Source organism: Lithobates pipiens, unplaced genomic scaffold (assembly GCF_037356315.1).
Source record: "Lithobates pipiens isolate NorthernLeopardFrog02 unplaced genomic scaffold, aLitPip1_a1.2 Scaffold_13, whole genome shotgun sequence".
NCBI classification, from domain to species: Eukaryota; Metazoa; Chordata; class Amphibia; order Anura; family Ranidae; genus Lithobates; species Lithobates pipiens.
The window spans coordinates 524,577,149-524,597,148 of NW_027507718.1; the positions used below are offsets into that span (position 1 = coordinate 524,577,149).

Below are 20,000 nucleotides of genomic sequence, written 5' to 3' on the forward strand. Positions count from 1 at the left end.
CTACGGGCCTTCCTTTATCTAGATGGCAACTCACCTCCTCATAGAAGGTTGGCAAGAACGATTCTTCATGAATCCCTGCTGATTACTGCTAATGATACCGTTCTCATTACTAAAATCTTGTATATAGTCCCTTATCATCCCCTCCAAGAGTTTACATACTATTGATGGTAGGCTAACTGGTCTGTAATTCCCAGGGATGTATTTTGGGCCCTTTTTAAATATTGGTGCTACATTGGCTTTTCTCCAATCAGCTGGTACCATTCCAGTCAGTAGACTGTCAGTAAAAATTAGGAACAATGGTCTGACAATTACTTGACTGAGTTCCCTAAGTACCCTCGGGTGCAAGCCATCTGGTCCCGGTGATTTATTAATGTTAAGTTTCCCAAGTCTAATTCTAATTCTGTCCTCTGTTAGCCATGGAGGTGCTTCCTGTGATGTGTCATGAGGTTTAACATTGCAGTTTTGGTTACTGAAGCTCCCCGATTCCCTTGTGAAGACTGAGAAGAAGAATAAATTCAATACCTTGTTATCTCTCCATCCTCCATCCTTTGTAACCCGTCCTTCCTCCTTCTTTATGGGGCCAATATGGTCTGTCCTCCCTTTTTTACTGTTTACATACTTAAAGTGGTTGTAAACCCTTACAAACCACTTTGACCTACATTAACCACTTTGACCTAGATTAAGGCTTACCTGTAGGTCCAAGAAATATCTCCTAAACCTTTACGGTTTAGGAGATATTTGCCGAAAGATAGGCACCGCTGTCTATGGCGCATGCGCCGTAGACAGCGGCGCGCAGGCGCACTGAGCGCGCCGCTGTCAACAGCGATATGCCGTGAGTGGCGGCGCCCGTGCGCATGCGCGGGAGTGACGTCATTGCAGCTTCGTCGAATGACAGTGACAGAGCAGCGAGACCCATCGAGAAGATGGATGCTCCGGACTACAGGGGACAGCGGTGACTTCGCTGGCTCCTGTGTCAGGTAAGTGACACATAATGGACTACTATGCGATGCATAGTAGTCCATTATGCTTTACCTTTGCAGGGAATCAAAGAGGAAGTAAACTCATCAGAGTTTACTTCCTCTTTAAAGAATTTCCTGGTATTTTTTTATTTTTTTTGCTCTCCTCCACTATGTGTCGTTCGTGTTCTATCTTAGCTGCCCTAATTGCACCCTTACATTTCTTGTTGCATTCTTTATAAAGTCTGGATGCTGATGATGATCCCTCAACCTTGTATTTTTTGAAGGCCTTGTAGTTTGTTTTTATATGCATTTTTACATTGGAGTTAAGCCATCCAGGACTTTTGTTCTCTCTTTTAAATGTATTACCCAATGGGGTGCATTGACTAATGCCCTTATTTAATAGGCTCTTAAAGCAAACCCATCTCTCCTCTGTGTTCTTTGTTCCTAAGATTTTATCCCAATTTATGCCTTCTAGCAAAATTTGTGGTTTAGGGAAGTTGAAATTCAGTGTCTTTGTATTCCTCTTATGTTTCCTATTTGTGTGATTTATACTGAAGCTAATTGACCTGTGATCGCTGTTTCCTAAATTGCGCTGTATTTCCACATCTGTGATCAGGTCTGTACTGTTAGTTATCAGTAGATCCAGTAACGCTTTATTTCTAGTTGGTGCGTCTACCATCTGACCCATAAAATTGTCTTGCAAGACATTAGGAACTGGCGATCCTTAGACGAATGTGCGGTTCCCTCCACCCAGTCTTTGTCTGGATAATTAAAATCCACCATTATAATAACACTTCCCATCCTTGCTGCTAATCCAAATTGTGATAGGAGGTCCCTCTCCCCCTCCTCCCTCAGGTTAGGGGGCCTATAGCATACTCCCAGTATTATTTTCTCCTCAGCTTCATCCCTTTTGGAGCCCTACCCATAAGGATTCCACCTCCTCCCTAGATCCCTTAGTGATGTCATCTCTCACAATCACTTGTACATTATTCTTGATATATAGGCATACCCCTCCCCCCCTTTTTTTACCCTCTCTATCCTTGCAATAAAGGGTATACCCTTGAATGGTTGCCAGCCAATCATGAGAGCTGTTGAACCAGGTCTCTGAAATTCCCACAAAATTCAAATCCTCCTCGTACAATAGTATCTCTAGTTCACCCATCTTGTCCGCCAGGCTCCTGGCATTGGTGAACATGCCACGCAGTTTAAACTGGTCGCATATTATCCTCTTATTTAGTGTTCCGAGATTGCAACTAGCCCTTGTTACTATGCTTATCTTGGGTTTATGTGCTTTAGTCAACCTATCACTAATACTCCCAATACTACCCTCTGGAATATGTTCCGCACTGACTATTTCTACCTCTGGACCCTCTCCCCCCGTCGCCTAGTTTAAAAACCCCTCTAACTTTTTGGTCATCTTCACTCCCAGCTGATCTGCACCTTCCTCATTTAGGTGCAGTCCGTCCCTTCTATAGTACTGGTGACCAAGTGAGAAGTCGGTCTAGTCCTCCAGGAACCCAAACCCCTCCTTACTACACCAGCCCCTGAGCCACTTGTTTACTTCCCTAATCTCCCTCTGCCTTTCTGGTGTGGCTTGATGTACCGGTAGTATACTACCTTGGAGGTCCTTTTCCTCAATTTAGCTCCCAAGTCCCTAAAATCATTCTTTAGGACACTCCATCTGCCTCTGACTTTTTCATTGTTGCCAAGGTGCACCATGACAGCCGGGTCTTCCCTGCCCCTCCCAGTAATCTGTCCATCAGATCCGTGATGTGCCGAACCCAAGTGCCAGGTAGACAACATAGATTCGGTGCTTCAGGTCTTTGTTACAGATTGGCCTCTCTATCCTTCTAAGAATCGAGTCCCCTACCACCAGAATCTGTCTTTCCTTTCCCTTCCCTTCGCTCCCCCCCCCCACCACTCTCACTGGAGGAGTTCTTCCCCCGGCAGCTAGGAGAGTCCCTCAGCTCCAGCAGTGCTGGTCCCTGACTCGCTTCATGTCACGCAATGGAGCGTACTTATTGGGATGCTCCAGCCCTGGATTGGCCTCCTTGGCACTTCCCCCTCTATCCTTCTTGACTGTCACCCATCTACTCTTTTCTAATGCCTGCACCTCTTTGTCTCCACCCCGTGTCATTCTGAGTTTTCTGGGGTTGCTGACATCACATCCAAGATGGTGGCACCAGTCTTAAGGCTTTTGGATGTCTGCATAAAGGATGCTTTTACAATAGGTAATAAAAAAAATGCATGCATATATATTAAAATGGGAAGGTTATTGTTGGAATGGACTGGGGAGAGGGTCTCTTTAAAGTGGTTGTAAACCTTTACAACCAACTTTGACCTACGGGTAAGCCTAGATTAAGGATATACTGTTTACGGTTTAGGAGATATTTACCTGACGACAGCCACCGCTGTCTACGGCGCATGCGCCATAGACAACGGTGCGCAGTTGCACTGGGCAGGCCGCAGATTGCGGCGATATGCCGCAAGTGTCTGCTCCCGTGCGCATGCGTGGGAGTGATGTCATCACGGCTCCGGCGAATCACAGCGCCGGAGCCGCGAGACCCGGAAGTCGCTCCGGGATCCATGGCAACGACGAAGAGGAAGACGGAGGACCGCTTCGGGGGCTTCGTTCTCAGATATGTTATTCATAATGAGCTAGTATGCTATGCATACTAGCTCATTATGCCTTTGCCTTACAGGGTATGCTTTTAAAAAAAAAAAAATTGCCTTTACTTCCTCTTTAAAGCATTGGTCATCAACCCTGTCCTCGGGGGCCCACTAACAGGCCAGGTTTTATGTATTACCTTGGGAAGATGCAGATTAGAATGCTGCAATCACTGAGCAGCAAATTATATCACCTGTGATGTATTTTGGTTATCTTGCAAACCGGGCCTGTTAGTGGGTCCTGAGGACAGGGATGATGACCACTGCTTTAAAGGACCCAGAATTTGATTACATTGTCTAGTTGCCTGCAGCAGGCTAGTAGTATGTCAGCCAGATTATTTATGGTTACAAAGAGATCAGTACAAACCAATGGGTAGATAGTCAGAGGAAGGAGTTTTTTTTTTAAAAAGCCCATGGCGTGCAAACACACCCAAAAAACTTCCACCCGGTGCATAAAAAAAGTGCACACACATAAAGAGTGAAACACTAAAAAGTGCAGACGGGTGCCTGATGTCCTCCAAAAGAAGGACCATACCCTGATCCCCCGGGGCGTTAGGCTCCAGACGGGGACTGAGGTACCAGACTCAACAAGTGGTCCCCGGACGAAACCGGAAGACCTCCTTTCCCCGGGAGGACTGCTGAAACAGAACCTCCTAGGTACTTGGTACTATGGGGGCTTCCCCGAAGGTAGGCCCCCCCTCATGGAGATTGGACCAAGCCAGAAGGCCTATGTCCGCTCTCCCACAAGACGTTCAGGATTGGTCCGAGGACCGACACCCTACTAATCAAAACGTGAAGTGACAAACACACACAAATAAAATAAATAAAAAGTGAGGAAGGGATAGTGAAGAGGAGAGTGAAAAGTGGCCATTGTGCAATACAATGGCCGGCCCTCCGGCCAGGAATCAAAAATTCCTCTGGTCCTAGCCAAAAGGCCGGGCCCTAGAGGCAGGTGTAAAAAAAAAGCGTGTAATGGTGACGTGACCTAGGTGCCTAAATCAAAGTGCTGACGCACAGTGAAAGAAGGCACCCCTGGACTGCCACTCCAGGGGCACATCACCATGGGCTTTCCAACAAAAGCATCCCCGACAGCCCAGCCCAGACCACGACAGCCCCCACCACAGCCAGAAAGGCATGGAGATCAGCGAGCTTAGTGAGACCCTTTGCCATCAGGTCAAACCCTCACTCCCGTCACTCCTACCTAATTATATTCGAAAGGTACCGGCCGCCCCTCTGCTGGAACAGAAGAGCTAAGCGTTCCCTCCCGAAAAACTGACTGGGGCTAAAGCTGCCACAATCCAGGCCGGTCTGCCAGGGTCCCCTCCCCTGGCGCCGACCAGTGGTTCTCCGCCCTCATCAGGAGGCTTCCCGAACCGGCTACAAACCAGTCCGGGTCACCTTTACACCAACAGGCTTTGCATAGCAACCGCCACCCCTACTCCACCTCGCCGTAGAGCAGGGACGGTAAACAAGCGCCACCTATTGGCAACTGATAAGAACAGATACTACACTTGATCTTAGCCAAAAGGCCGAGTTGTCAGAAGCACTGATAGCGCCTAGGAGGAGTGTGAGGAGGCAGGAGCTCAGCCAATGTAGAAGGTGAAGAGTATGGAGGGAACTTAGTGAGAAGAAAAGAAAATTATAGTGACGACATCATCACACCTGATGATATCATCACAACTCTTGTCTGTAATGTGTAGACAAATTATTACCCGAGTACATAGGCAGCCCTGATGATGTTCCCAGATTTTTCTAGCTGGGGGATCATTCACAGAAGAGCAATGATAGGATGGAAGACAGAAACCAAACTCATTATGCACAATGAGGCCTCACGCACACTGGGCATCAAATCAAATGCAGTTTTTAAGGGTGTTTGATTTTTTTCTGCCTCTAACCGCCCCTCTATATCAGCCTATGTATCCATGAAACACATACGTGTTCAGAGGCATGAAGAAAATCAAAGGCTGGAAAATCCAGGAGAGGAGCATAAAAAATACTTGATGCACCTAAACACATGTAAACACATCGAAAAGCGATTAAAGGTTAGGCATGTTTAGCTCTTGAGCTTTTGTTCATTCCAATAGTCAGAACCTTTCCAATGGAATGAATGCAGCTCCTTACAAAACACGGCTTTAGGTGCATTTTTAACACAGACTATTACTCCCCTGGGGAGATAAAAAGCATCCAGTGTGCTTGAAGTCCAAAGGTTCAATTCAGTTTTTCCGGGAGTCTACACTTGTTTTTTTTGTGTTTTATGACAACGTTCAATAATTCAGATGTGTGATATTTGAATAATTAAGCACATTTACACACTTTACATCTCATGATCATAAATAAAAAGCAAATAAAATAATAGTATAAAACATAAAACACAGGAAGCAGGGTATGGAGAATGTGGCTGTCAGCTGTCATACAAGAAAAGCGTTATTTTTTCTCGGCCTCTTGCATGCGTCGGGTTAGGTCATCGATCCGGACGTTCTTCAGGTGGACAAGCTGCTCCAATCGCCGCAGCTTTGCCTGCAAAATCTAAAATATGTTTCGGTTTATTTATTTAGCCAAAGAGCGATCTGCGAAAATGGGGTAACCCATGAGAGTTTATCAGCATTTAACTCCTTATTATTGTGTAGGGGCCCTGCCCTAAGCAGCAGTTAGTGTCCCGATAGTCTAATTTTTTGTGCTGCTGGGCTGTAGTCAGCCTGAGCTCTAACTGGTAGTTCTGCTTTCTTCAGGTTTTTGCTAAGTGTTATTGATTGCTTCTGCCTGCTACTGGGGAGTTCCTCTGGCAAGAGTGTAAGAGAATTCAGTAACCTGAGCTATAAATATTTGTATCTTCCTGGCCAACTGCTAGGGGGTTTATTGCCAGTGGTAGAGGGGGGTATCAATATTTGGGAGTGATCCCTGGAAGCACACTTGGGGGAGGAGGTGTGTATTGCTGTTCCCTGACCTCCCAGGCCTGCTGCCTGAGCAGGAAATGTCCTTGGAGGAGGAAGACCTGAGTCTTGAGAGGCTTGCACTGCCTTGGTGGAGGGTATATCCAGGAGATGTGAAGCTGAGACCTGGACTGGAGCCCCAGGATTGAAACTTCATCTGCTGAAAAGTGTCCTGGAGGAACTGAGTGGAATGTATCACTGGTGGGCATTGCAGGGAGTTCCGGTGGCTCTTCTAAGGAGATCGTGTAAGGGTGGGGTGTAGTGCAGACAATGTACGACTAATTAATATGGTTCCTTCTCTGCTAAAAGGAGGAGTGTGTTCCTCCTCTGAGACACTCAGGCCTATTTTTACCATATTAGCTGTAGTAAGAGTCTGTGGAGAGACTGTCTTGTGGTGGACCTGTACCAGGCTAAACCATAGCCATTGGGAAAGGTTTTCTAAATTGTACAATCGCTTTGTCAGAAGAAAAATAAAATCCTGAAATATTGTTTTTCCTAATTTCAATTAATATTTATTTTAAAGTTCACAAGTTTATAACCTAGTGTTTTATCTTATGTTTTAAGTTTTTAACTTTACAAATAAACATTTATTACTGGTTGCTTCACTTGAACTCAGTTTGCAAAGTACACTTATATTTCCAAAAGTTTGTGGACCCTTGACCATCACATCTACTGTGTATGAGCTTGTTAGAAATCACATTCCAAAACCATGGACATTAATATGCAGTTTTTCCCCTCTTTGTCGCTATAGTGGCCTCCACTCCGCTTTCTACAAAGGTCAAGGCTCTGTGTTCAGTAGGGTTGGGATCGGGGCTCTGTGTTCAGTAGGTTTGAGGTCGGGGCTCTGTGTTCAGTAGGGTTGGGATCGGGGCTCTGTGTTCAGTAGGGTTGGGATCGGGGCTCTGTGTTCAGTAGGGTTGGGATCGGGGCTCTGTGTTCAGTAGGGTTAAGGTCAGGGCTGTGTGTTCGGGTAGGGTTGAGGTCAGGGCTGTGTGTTCAGTAGGGTTGAGGTCAGGGCTCTGTGTTCAGTAGGGTTAAGATCTGGGCTCTGTGTTCAGTTGGGTTGAGGTCAGGGCTCTGTGTTCAGTTGGGTTGAGGTCGGGGCTCTGTATCCAATTGGGTTGGGATTGGGGCTCTGTGTTCAGTCGGGTTGAGGTCAGGGCTCTGTGTTCAGTCAGGTTGAGGTCAGGGCTCTGTGTTCAGTCGGGTTGAGGTCAGGGCTCTGTGTTCAGTCGGGTTGAGGTCAGGGCTCTGTGTTCAGTCGGGTTGAGGTCAGGGCTCTGTGTTCAGTCGGGTTGAGGTCAGGGCTCTGTATCCGGTTGGGTTGGGATTGGGGCTCTGTGTTCAGTAGGGTTGAGGTTAAGGCTCTGTGTTCAGTTGGGTTGAGGTCAGGGCTCCGTGTTCAGTCGGGTTGAGGGCAGGGCTCTGTGTTCAGTCGGGTTGAGGGCAGGGCTCTGTGTTCAGTCGGGTTGAGGGCAGGGCTCTGTGTTCAGTCGGGTTGAGGGCAGGGCTCTGTGTTCAGTCGGGTTGAGGGCAGGGCTCTGTGTTCAGCCGGGTTGAGGTCAGGGCTCTGTGTTCAGTAAGGTTGGGATCGGGGCTCTGTGTTCAGTAAGGTTGGGATCGGGGCTCTGTGTTCAGTAAGGTTGGGATCGGGGCTCTGTGCTCAGTAGGGTTGGGATCGGGGCTCTGTGTTCAGTAGGGTTGGGATCGGGGCTCTGTGTTCAGTGGGGCTGGGATTGGGGCTCTGTGTTCAGTAGGGTTGGGATCGATGCTCTGTGTCTAGTAGGGTTGAAGTCAGGGCTCTGTGTTCAGTAGGGTTGATGTCAGGGCTCTGTGTTTAAAAGAGTTGAAGTCAGGGCTCTGTGTTCAGTAGGGTTGAGGTCAGGGCTCTGTGTTTAATAGAGTTGAAGTCAGGGCTCTATGTTCAGTAGAGTTTTAGGTCAGGGCTCTGTGCATGCCACTGGAGTTCCTCCACAGTAGACTTTATGGAGCTGGCTTTGTGTGCAGAGCCACAGTGACGCTGGAGCAGAAAATGGCCTTACCCTGTTGGCAATTTGAAAGTGCAAAAATGTCCTTGTATGCTGTTTCATTAACTGTGCACTTCACTGGAAACACCTGAGCTCAATCATCTGTAGGGGTGTCCACATACAATACATTTGGCCATACAGGTAGATATTATGGTCAGGTAACAAGCCTTTGTCCATATAGTGTATACTGGACTTTCTAAAAATAAAACCCAGCACTGCCACTGCCAGACAATGTACAGCTAACTAATTAATATGGTACCTTCTCTGGTATGAGGGGGAGTGTGTACCTCCTCCGAGTCACTCTTTATTGCAAAGTTTATGATACAAAATGTGGCAGAGGATGCTGGGAAGTGTTCTTACCTGGATGTTTTCCTGTGCTTCTAGCAGTGCTTGCTCCTTTTCTGCCAGCTGTATACGGAGACTGGTGTCGGCATTGGCTCCGTGAGCATATCCCTGATGCTGCTTGCTGGGAACACAGGAAACAAAAAGTGTAAATATGAATTGAGAAGGCTGTTGTATTACATGAAATGGTAAGGCAAGGGACAATATAAGGGCCCATTCAAACAATTTCCTATATTGTCCTTTCTATTATTAAGACAAAGCTTAACTTCCTATGTGGGTGTGTAGAGGATTCTTGACACATTCAGAGTTCACCTCAAAGAATATGTGCAACCATCTAAGCCCACGCTCTATTTTGTGTTCAGTTCCTGGGATCCCTTTCCCCTCTCCTTTGTATGCAGGTCTTGGGACAGACCCCTTACCCCTCTTCCCTGTATGCAGGTCTTAGAACCTCTCACCCATCTCATCTGTAGGCAGGTCTTGGGTCCTCTCTCCTCTGTTTGCAGTGCTTAGATTGAGAGGAGCTTCTGATTTGAGCATTTGTCCTATCAATGGTTGTCAGTGGAGTCCGTAGCAACCAGTGACATCACCTGGCCCCATTCATATACTGGCCATCAGTGGCGGCTGGTGAAGTTTTTGGATGGGGGGGCGCCAGACCCCGCCCATCATCGTGGCCCCTCCCACGTCTCATAAACCACACCCGTTATGTAATCGGAAAAAAAAAATTGGCGTGGGTTCCACCCTCCGAGAGCATACCAGGCCCTTAGGTCTGGTATGGATTCCAAGGGGAACCCCCTACGCCGAAAACGGCGTGGGGGTCTCCCCCGGATCCACACCAGTCCCGGCCGGCCAGGAAAGGGGGTGGGGACGAGCGGGCGGCCCCCCCCTCCTGAGCCATACCAGGCCGCGTGCCCTCAACATGGGGGAGTGCTTTGGGGGAGGGGGGGTGGGCGGCCCCCCCACCCCAAAGCACCTTGTCCCCATGTTGATGAGGACAAGGACCTCTTCCCGACAACCCTGGCCGTTGGTTGTCGGGGTCTGCGGGCGGGGGGCTTATCGGAATCCGGGAGCCCCCTTTAATAAGGGGGCCCCCGGATACCGGCCCCCCACCCTATGTGAATGAGTATGGGGTACAATGTACCCCTACCCATTCACCTGTGAAAAAAAGTACAAAAAAAAAACACAACACAGGGTTAAAATATTTTATTGCACAGCTCCGGGGGTCTTCCGTCTTCGGGGGTCTTCTCGCCGGACTCCTCCGCTATCTTCTTGTAGCTCTTTTGCTAGCGGAGGAGCCCGGCTTTCTTCCTCGCCGCCGGCCTCTTCTTCCGACTTCGGGGGTCTTGTCCCCCTCTTCGGTTCTTCTGCCGGGCCACCGTGCCTTCTTATAGCTCTTTTACAGGCAGTGGCCCGGTCTTCTGTCGCCGCCGCCGCCGCCGCCCGTTCTTCTTCTTCTTCTTCTCCTCCAGGAGATGTTGACTCGACGAGCTCTCCGGCCGCAATGCCAGGGCCGCGCTGCGCTGCCACTTATATAGGCACAATGGGGCGGTGTCACATGGGTTGATGTCACATGGGTTGGTCACATGGGTTGATGTCACATGGACTGTCGCCATGTGACATCAACCCATGTGACATCAACCCATGTGACACCACCCCATTGTGCCTATATAAGTGGCAGTGCAGCGCGGCCCTGGCATTGCGGCCGGAGAGCTCGTCGAGTCAACATCTCCTGGAGGAGAAGAAGAAGAAGAAGAAGAACGGGCTGCGGCGGCGGCGGCGGCGACAGAAGACCGGGCCACCGCCTGTAAAAGAGCTATAAGAAGGCGCGGTGGCCCGGCAGAAGAACCGAAGAGGGGGACAAGACCCCCGAAGTCGGAAGAAGAGGCCGGCGGCGAGGAAGAAAGCCGGGCTCCTCCGCTAGCAAAAGAGCTACAAGAAGATAGCGGAGGAGTCCGGCGAGAAGACCCCCGAAGACGGAAGACCCCCGGAGCTGTGCAATAAAATATTTTAACCCTGTGTTGTGTTTTTTTTTGTACTTTTTTTCACAGGTGAATGGGTAGGGGTACATTGTACCCCATACTCATTCACATAGGGTGGGGGGCCGGTATCCGGGGGCCCCCTTATTAAAGGGGGCTCCCGGATTCCGATAAGCCCCCCGCCCGCAGACCCCGACAATCAACGGCCAGGGTTGTCGGGAAGAGGCCCTTGTCCTCATCAACATGGGGACAAGGTGCTTTGGGGTGGGGGGGCCGCACGCCCCCCCTCCCCCAAGGCACCCCCCCATGTTGAGGGCACGCGGCCTGGTATGGCTCAGGAGGGGGGGGGGGGCGGCCGCTCGTCCCCATCCCCTTTCCTGGCCGGCTGGGTAGCGTGCTCGGATAAGGGTCTGGTGTGGATCTGGGGGGGACCCCCACGCCGTTTTTTCGGCGTAGGGGGTTCCCCTTGGAATCCATACCAGACCTAAGGGCCTGGTATGCTCTCGGAGGGGGAACCCACGTCAATTTTTTTTTCAGAAATTTGGCGTGGAGTTCCCTCTTCAGAGCTCATTCTCTGATTGGCCACGGCAAAAGTCGCCTGGCCTGGGGAAAGCTTTCTGGCTGTGAAAGCTTTTTTTCCATTCATTCAGCTAAATGCATGAACATTCTCAACAAAGTAGAAACTAGAAAGCCTTTATGCGGTGACTCACCTCCTGCCTCACTGTCTTGCAGCTCCGCTCGGGCTGAGGAACGGAGCTGCCGATGTCACTTCCGGGTTTCGTGAAGCAGCCGAAAGCCGGAAGTGACATGCCTGTCTAAGATTGACAATGCTCCCGCCCGTAGAATCACAATGATTTTAGCTAGTCGGCGTTCTGCAGTGCGCCGCAAGGCGGGTTTTTAACCCGCAAATGAAGCGCCATGGATGCAATCTTGTGATTGCATCGACGTGAGGCTTCTCATAGTGCACTGTGACCGGCGCCACAGTACACTATGTTAAATTGTTAAATTACATTTTATTTTTATTTTTTGAATGTCTTAAAGGGCCCGTTTTTAAAAAAAAAAAAATTTTAACTTTTTTTATTTTATTTTTTTTTACTTTTTTTTTTTTACACCTAGGGGGAGGGGGGGCGGCGCCCGGGTGCCCCCTATGGGCGGGCCGCCACTGCTGGCCATATAAACAAAGCCAGACAGTTTAAAGAAAAATTGTGTGAAGTCTCCTCCCTAAATTCTTTACCAGATCCTTTGGGCGTGAGGTTTCCCCACCCAAAATACACACCAGACCCATTTCCCGGCATGGCAGTCCACATACCCCCTGGCATGAGCGCGCCACAGGGCTCTGAAGGAACGGCCCCGGCCCAGCGCACGTTTACGAGATAGTTACACTACCTATAGATAAGCCTTATTATAGGCTTACCTATAGGTAATATTCAGAGATGAAAGTTTACTTCCCCTTTAATCATTTCAGAATATTATTAATGTAGCACCCTGATGTTTAGGCAGGGATGCTATCAAATTTAGTTGCCAGGCGGTAGTTGCTAGAAGATCAATTGGTTTCGCCCTAACTCTGGAATTGCTGCACTTCTCTCTTCTGTCGCTAGGTGTCCAGGTATCTGGTGACATTAGATAAGACAAGGGCAGATTAGGAATGAATGGGGTGTCTCAGCCAATGGGCAGGGAGTTTCTTGGATCCCTTGGCCTGCTGGGAGAGCCTATTTGTTTGGCTGGAGTCAAGTGATCTGAGTTTTGAGTCAGGTGATCGGAGTCCACCTGGATGGCTGTCTGGGTGGACGTGTGTTGTGGGATGGTGAAGAAGTGGGAAAACATCAGCAAGTACCAAGCCAGGGACCCAGCCAGTGGAGGTGATGCTTGCAGAGCATCATTGTGTGCCAAGTCAGGGACCAAGCAGGCCAGCGGGGTGATGCTTGAGGGGTATCTGTGAGTGCCAAGCTAGGGACCCAGCATGGACACGGGGGCGACGCTTGAGGAAGATACTGAGTGAGAAGATTGGAATAGCTGAGAGAATCCAGTGGCGAGTGGATCAGGAAGTCTAGTGAAAGACTGGGAGCTCAGTTGAGTGAAGTTCTACAATAGGAGATTGTAGAAGAAGTGAAGGAGTTGCTACCTTTGTTAGAAACTGTTACAAGATTGTTGCCATAGGAGACAGCGGTCCTACACATGCAGATGTGGCGTCTAGCTGGATTCCTTTCCCTGAATGGCTGTCTGCCTATAGAAATTTCAGAATCTGGTAATTAACATTGCATCTACTTAACGGTGTCCTGGCCCCAGCCCTCTCTCCCACAGTTCTGTTTAAGAAACAATAAATCTCTTTGCATTCAAGAAGTGTCTGGCGTCCAATAATCCACCTTGCATTATACCCACCATGCCATGGTAACCCACTCTACACAAAAGGATGTCAGCTGTCTCTAACTCTGGAGGTCACCATTAGGCCTAAAGGGATCAGGACTTTACTACATTAACATTTTAAAATCTTGCACCAACAGCTCTACATCTAAATGGACTACTTACATAAAATATGGAAAAGTAACATTTCACCCAGAAATTGGCCCAATCCAAGCTGAACCTTAATCTCCAGATTTTGTTCATCTCTTGCGCTCACATGCGTGTGCACATGGTGTGCCAGGTGTGCCTAGGCACACCCTGATCACCTTGCATGCTGTGGATGACCTCTGTTTAAACCCGTGATATTTTACCAAAGCCCGCCTACTGGGGCTCCAAAAAAAAAAATATTTGGAAAAAACGAATTAAAAAAATAAAATTGTTAAAAATAATAATAAAAAAAAAAAAAAAAAATAATTTGTTAAAAATAATAACAAAAATGTAAAAAAAAAACTAAAAAAAAATAAAATGTTAAAAAATAATAAAAATAAAAACTACTGACACCTACCTCTGCCCTACTGGCATGTCCACGGCTCTACTGACACCGGCAGTATACATACACACGTCTATGTGTTGGGACGCACACCCTAATGCAATAGGCTGCGCACACCTTTGCCTGCACTCACCTGCCGTGTTCACCCTTTGGAGCTGCTCGGGGGCTGCTCTCCACACCATTACTCTTCTGCTTTGAAGCGTAACCTGAGACAGGGAAGCAAATTAAAATAAACTTTATTAGTAATAAACACAGGACAGCATTACAGAGTGCCTACCTCCACACCCCTTAGTTAGTGCTCTCTCATAATAACACAAGCTACTGACAGCACCCCAATTTCCAGAAACAATCCAGAGTTTTGAAGATTGTCAGTTTTTTTTTTATTTTGCACTGAGCTGTGACACTTAGGCTTCTTTCACACTACCGATCCGTTCAGGTCCGCCTGTCCGTTTTTCCTGAATGGATGCTCCATAGGGGTCTATGGAGCGTCGGATGTCATCGGTGACATGTCCGCTGACATCCGACCCGCTCCGATCCAAAAAAGTGTGATAAAGGAAAAACCTACTTTTCCATCTGTCGTCGGATTGGATCGGGTGACAACGGACACTGCGGTCTGTCGTCATCCGATCTCCCATAGGGTCGCAGTGTGCAGAGACGGACCTGTCCTCTGCCTGCTCAGCGGGGATCGACGGAGCGATCCCCGCTGAGCATCACTGATCCGCCCGTGTGAAAGGACCCTTAAGCTGAGTACACACTACAGATTTTTTGTGCAACCCCCCCTAGGTTGAACGAAAAAAAAACCTGATAGCTCTGGTCGGGAGCCGCTGTACTAACCATAGGAAGTTAATACAACGATCTCCCCCGCTGAGCTGTTGTGTTCTTACAGGGTGCCAGAAAACTCTGATCAGCACTCTCTGCCATTGGATGAGAGTGCTGATCGGGAGTTGGTTGGTCGGCTGTTGGTTTTCCAGCGTGCACGTTTGAATGGGCAGCTTCTGTCGGACAGACTGACATACACACGGGCAGAATGTCGGACGGTATTTTTTGCACCGGCAAATGTCTCCTGAATTCTGCCAATGTGTATAGGCCTTTACCTACAACCCTTATCTACATCCACACTTGTCTACAGTGATGTGAATTTTGGTTTCCAGTAAAATGCTTCTAAAATATCCCACACTGTATCTGCTCTGCATGAAAATGACCAGGGTGTGAATGTGATCCAGAGCTGACCCTCCCTCACCCAAACCCTAAAGCCCCATACACACGGGCAGAATGTCGGGGAAAACCAGCAGCCAACCGACTCCCGATCAGCGCTCTCAGTCAATGGCAGAGAGCGCTGATTATAGAGTTCTGGCGGGGGGGGGGGCATCCCTCTGTCAGAACACAACAGCTCAGCGGGGGGGGGGGGGGGGGGAGAATCACTGGACTAACCTTGCATGATTATTCCAGCACCTCCCAACTAGAGCTGTCCGTTTTTTTTTTGTGTAACCCATGGGGTTACACGAATTAAACTGTAGTGTGTGTGTGTACCAGGCTTAAGGCTCCATTCACACTTGGTTTGGTGTTTCCAACATGCATGTCAAAAGTGAACAAATAACAATGGTTTTGCAATGTGTTTCGGAAACAGGCTGCAGACACTGCGTTTAGTTTACGGTGCCATTAATTGTTAATTGTCTAAGGAATAGAGTTCTCCTGGTTTTGGCCAAGTGGACAAGAGTACCTTGCCATTTTGCTAAGACAAAGTGTAGTGTCTGTTCTTATAAGTTTTTGGGAACAAAATGTGTCCTTTGAGCATGGGTGGGGGTAGGGTTAGGAGATGGTAAGGTGAGTACTGTGGGAGGGATCCTTTTCTCCTGGGTTGAATCTGGCCTGGTGCACCAGGCTTGTCCCCGGTTGTAGGCCATCCATAAGTTCTAATGCCTTTCTGATAGGAATGGGGCTACGATTGACTGGCCAGGGGCTAGGGAGGCAGAATGCCTGCATTGTCAGTTCCCCCCCTGGGAGTGGTGATCTAGGGGTGCTCTTAGTATCACTATGGGTTTGTGACTCCACTGTGAGAAGAAGAATTAGGACACAATATCCCAGCTTTTATCTGCACTGAACCTCTAAGCCTTTTAGCCAAGACCGGGGCAATTTCTGTTACCAGGCCGCAAGGTCTAACCATCGAGCCCCCTAACCTTGTCCTTGGTGGTCAGTTTTTGCTGATCACAAGGAAAGGAGGATGCTAAGCCTTTTGGCTAGGTGGACCAAAGTTTGCCTTGCTCCCATCAGAGGTCTTGTGCCCCAGGGTGTCAGGGAAGGGTCCTTACTCTTCATTAGGGGACCATATGACATACCCTAGTACACTTTTTTGGTTCATTTCAGTGTTTCTTTTTTTGTACACCGCACCATGGGTTCGAAAAAAAAAAAAAAAAAGAGTATCTTGTCCCTTTCAGGGGACCTTGGGTGAGTTCAGGGATTATGAAGGATCATATCACCTTTCTGATTGTATTTTACATGTTGTGAGGTGCACTACATTTTTTGTTCACATGGCTTTGTTCTTGAGCATGCACTGCAGGCTTTAATTCAGGGGTCTGGCGGCTGTGGTGGCCCCCCAGCTGTTGTGAGGCTACAAGTCCCATTATGCCTCTGCAGCGGGGCGTAACTATAGGGGGTGCAGCAGTCGCGACCGCAACCGGGCCCTGTGATGCAGGGGGCCCATGCAGCTCCCTCTACATATGGCCCGGCAGCAGCATAGGCAGCTAGGGGTACCAGTGCACCATGCACACGGGTGGCTGGAGGTGGAGGGTGACTAGCAGAGCTCCATGCTTGACTATCGCACTGGCTGCTCTTTAGTTGTGCATTCCCCGCATGACCTGTGTCCTCAGCCGGCTCCTCAGAGTACCCCTCTCCTGCTCCATACAAGCACACAGATGCAGTGCAGCCCTATGAGAGCCGGCTCCCTGGAGGACACTGCAGGCTTGTCTGCCAGCCCCCCTCCTCCCCCGTCATACACAGATGATAAAAGGTCTTTCTGGGAGATATGCTGATCGCCCGTCCAGCACACTGGATGGAGCCCAGGCCAACATGGATAAGTGCGCGGCCTACAGCTTGGTCATGGTGAGTGAGAGGACCCCACCCCCCACACACCATTACATACCCCCTCCATCTCCCCCTGGGGACAGGGACCCCTTCTCACGTGGGGACAGGGACCCCTTCCTGCTAGGGACAGTCCCCCAATGGGGCACCTAAAAATAAAAATAAAAAATAATTAAAAATAAAAACTGATATCAGCGGTGGAACTACAGGGCTCACAAAGGTCATACCTGTGACCATGCCCTGGAGTTCCACCGCCGGACTTGGAGGGAAGGGCCCTGGCTGGGGTTCAGGGGGACCCTTCATGGTTTCTTGCATCGGGGCCCTGAATGTTCTAGTTACGCCACTGCCTCTGCTTGTGGGAGTCATGCTTGTAATGGTCAGCCCTGCAATGTTGCATAGTTAGTAAGGTTGAATAAAGACACCAGTCCATCCAGTTCAACCTGAGTGAGTGTCTACAATTGTCCCTATCCCTGCATACTCACATTGGTCCCTGCCCTCAAGGAGCCCACAATCCAAGGTCCTCATTCATATGCTACGGCCAATTTTTGGACAGAGGCGAATTGGCCTGCATGTCTTTGGGGTGTGGGGGGGGGGCCTGCGGGCTTCGGGCGGGTGGTGTTGCAGTTGGGATTTGAACCAGTGGCGCTTCTTACTGCTAGGTGAGAGTGCTAACCACTACAACACTGTACCGCCCATTGGCATTGGGATTTTTAGTTTCACAAAAGCTGGAGGGCTGCCAGTTTGAGATCCCTGCTTTAAATTAAAAGCTGCTGAAATCATTCAAGGTCTGGACGTCTACAACATTATAGGTCTGCACTCAATTGCTCTGCAACCTCCTATGTCATATATCTTTATCCTAATGAGAAAGTCATTAAGTCTGGGGATTCCAATTAAGGTTGTGATGACAGATATTGATTTTTTTTACTCTCCCTTCAAAAATCATGAATGTAATGCAACTAATTATCTGACATCTGTCATTTCCTGAAACAATATATGGAGCTGATATATCTAATAAATAGGATGAAGCCCCCATACACACTATCAGATTTTCTGCTGATTTTTGTCTTCAGATTTACCAAAACCATGTAGTAGAAGGGCCTGCCTGATTGCAAACAAACTGAAACTCCTGAGGTTTGACCTCATATTATATGGTTATGGTAAATCTGAAGACAAAAATCAGCAGAAAATCTGATGGTGTGTATGGGGCTTAAGACTGAGCCATTATTCCAGGGTCTAAAAGTGCCCACACACATTTCAATCCGAGTAGTCTTTAATCCAGTCTACTGTTTAATTTATCACCCTTTTTACTGTTTTCAATTATTAGTTTTTCTTTTTTTTTTTGTTTTTTTTTAAAGGGGAGCCAAAGAATATGATTGGACAGGCTGGACAATGTTGGTTCCTTTTCAATGTGGTTGCAGCAGTGTAAACAAACATTTTGACCTCACCCTTTTAGGGCAGGCCAAAAAATAGCGATTAAATTACCATTTTAATGACAAGTAATAATAATAAAATAATGAAAAATTTGCACAGTTTTTTATGAAATTGAAAAAAAAAAAATTCAGCTGAAATTAAATAAATAAATATTTTTAGCAAAATGAGTGCATGTGTGCCCGGTGCAAAATATATACCGTATTTATCGGGGTATAACACGCACCCCAAGTTTAGGAGGGCATTTTAAGGAAAAAAGTTTTAGGAGGGAAGTTTAAGGAAAAAAAAAAACTTACATTTAAATGCCCGTCAATGCAGCCTTATCAGTGTCCATCTGCAGCCTTGCCCATCATTGCAGAATGATCAGTGTCATTTGCAGCTTGCCCAGCGCTGTTTGCAGCTTTGCAGTGTCATTTGCAGCTTGCCAGTGTCATTTCCAGCTTGCCCAGCGCCGTTTGCAGCCTTGCCCATGTTTAAATATCCCGCCGCAGAGACAGACCGAGTGAGTGCCGCCGAAAAAGACCGAGCGCCGCCGAAAAAGACCGAGCTGTTTGCTCGGCTCCGCTCGTAGTCCCGCCTCCCTGCTGTTTCTGGAGCGAGCGTCGGCAGCGCTCGCTCCAGAAACAGCAGGGAGGCGGGATTACGAGCGGGGGCCTAGCAGACGGCTCGGTCTTTTTTGGCGGCGCTCGGTCTTTTTCGGCGGCGCTCAGTATTTTAGCCTCACAGACAGTGGGGATCGGCGTATAACACGCACCCACGACTTTCCCCCAATTTTAAGGGGGAAAAGTGCGTGTTATACGCCGATAAATACGGTATATGAATATATACATGAATATACATATGAAAGACCTTGGGGGAAAATCCGATTGCCTCTCGGGGGATCAGGAAGGAATTTTTTCCCCTGCTTTAGCAAATTGGATCATGCTCTGCTGGGTTTTTTCACCCTCCTCTGGATCAACTGTGGGTATAGAATTGGGTATATGGGATTGTATGATATTATTTATTTATGTATGGTTGAACTGGATGGACTTGTGTCTTTTTTCAACCTGACTAACTATATTACTATGTAACCTTCCTATCAGTGGAAAAAAGTAGAAAAATATTTCTTGGGTCATTTTCTGTAAACCAAATGATCTTCTTGAGTGGGTTTTATTATTGCATTATAATGCAGAAATTCTTCACAATACACGTTCCCATCTCCTGGACCACCTGATAGAGAACCAAACTCTTCCCCCGTTCTTCACTAAAGAAAAACATTTACTGGAGTTAAGTTTTATCTTGTATCCCCTGTGATTGGCCATGTGAGTTCAGATCATGTGACCAACCATGTACAGGAAACACATACCGTGTTTCTCCGGGTCTTATATTAATTTTGGCAACAAAAGACACAGTAGGGCTTATTTTAGGGGTAGGTCTTACCATGTAATGTGCTGCCTTCTATCCCTCCCTGCCTGCCAGGAATCCCCAGTGTGAACCGAGTTAAAATGCTTGAATCCACTCTATTACAGTAGTATATAATGTACAATGTGTCTGTTTTTGTAATATAATTGTGCCAAATACCTTCCTTATAGCAGCGCCGGACCTCTTCCCTGCTCCAAGCGCTATGTGGGTGGGGGATCCCCTGCTCACAGCTGGGTGAAGGGGAGGAGAGCAGCAGGAGGTCAGCTGAGCACTGAGCAGCGCTGCACCAAAAGGTATTTAGCACA

General features: G+C 48.1%; 1 protein-coding gene across 1 annotated transcript in view; it reads right to left on the reverse strand.

Moving 5' to 3' along the window:
- The window catches only part of SPEF1 (sperm flagellar 1), a 40,013-nt gene that overhangs the window by 2,976 nt on the left and 17,037 nt on the right, over nucleotides 1–20,000 (reverse strand). Inside the window, exons 5-7 of the mRNA XM_077478114.1 lie at nucleotides 13,922–13,994; nucleotides 8,944–9,049; nucleotides 1–6,152 (exon numbers count right to left, since the gene is read on the reverse strand). The exon at nucleotides 1–6,152 is cut by the window's left edge and continues 2,976 nt beyond it. Coding sequence (XP_077334240.1) covers nucleotides 6,051–6,152; nucleotides 8,944–9,049; nucleotides 13,922–13,994 — 281 coding nt within the window. The 3' untranslated portion in view covers nucleotides 1–6,050. The remainder of the gene's footprint in view (nucleotides 6,153–8,943; nucleotides 9,050–13,921; nucleotides 13,995–20,000) is intronic.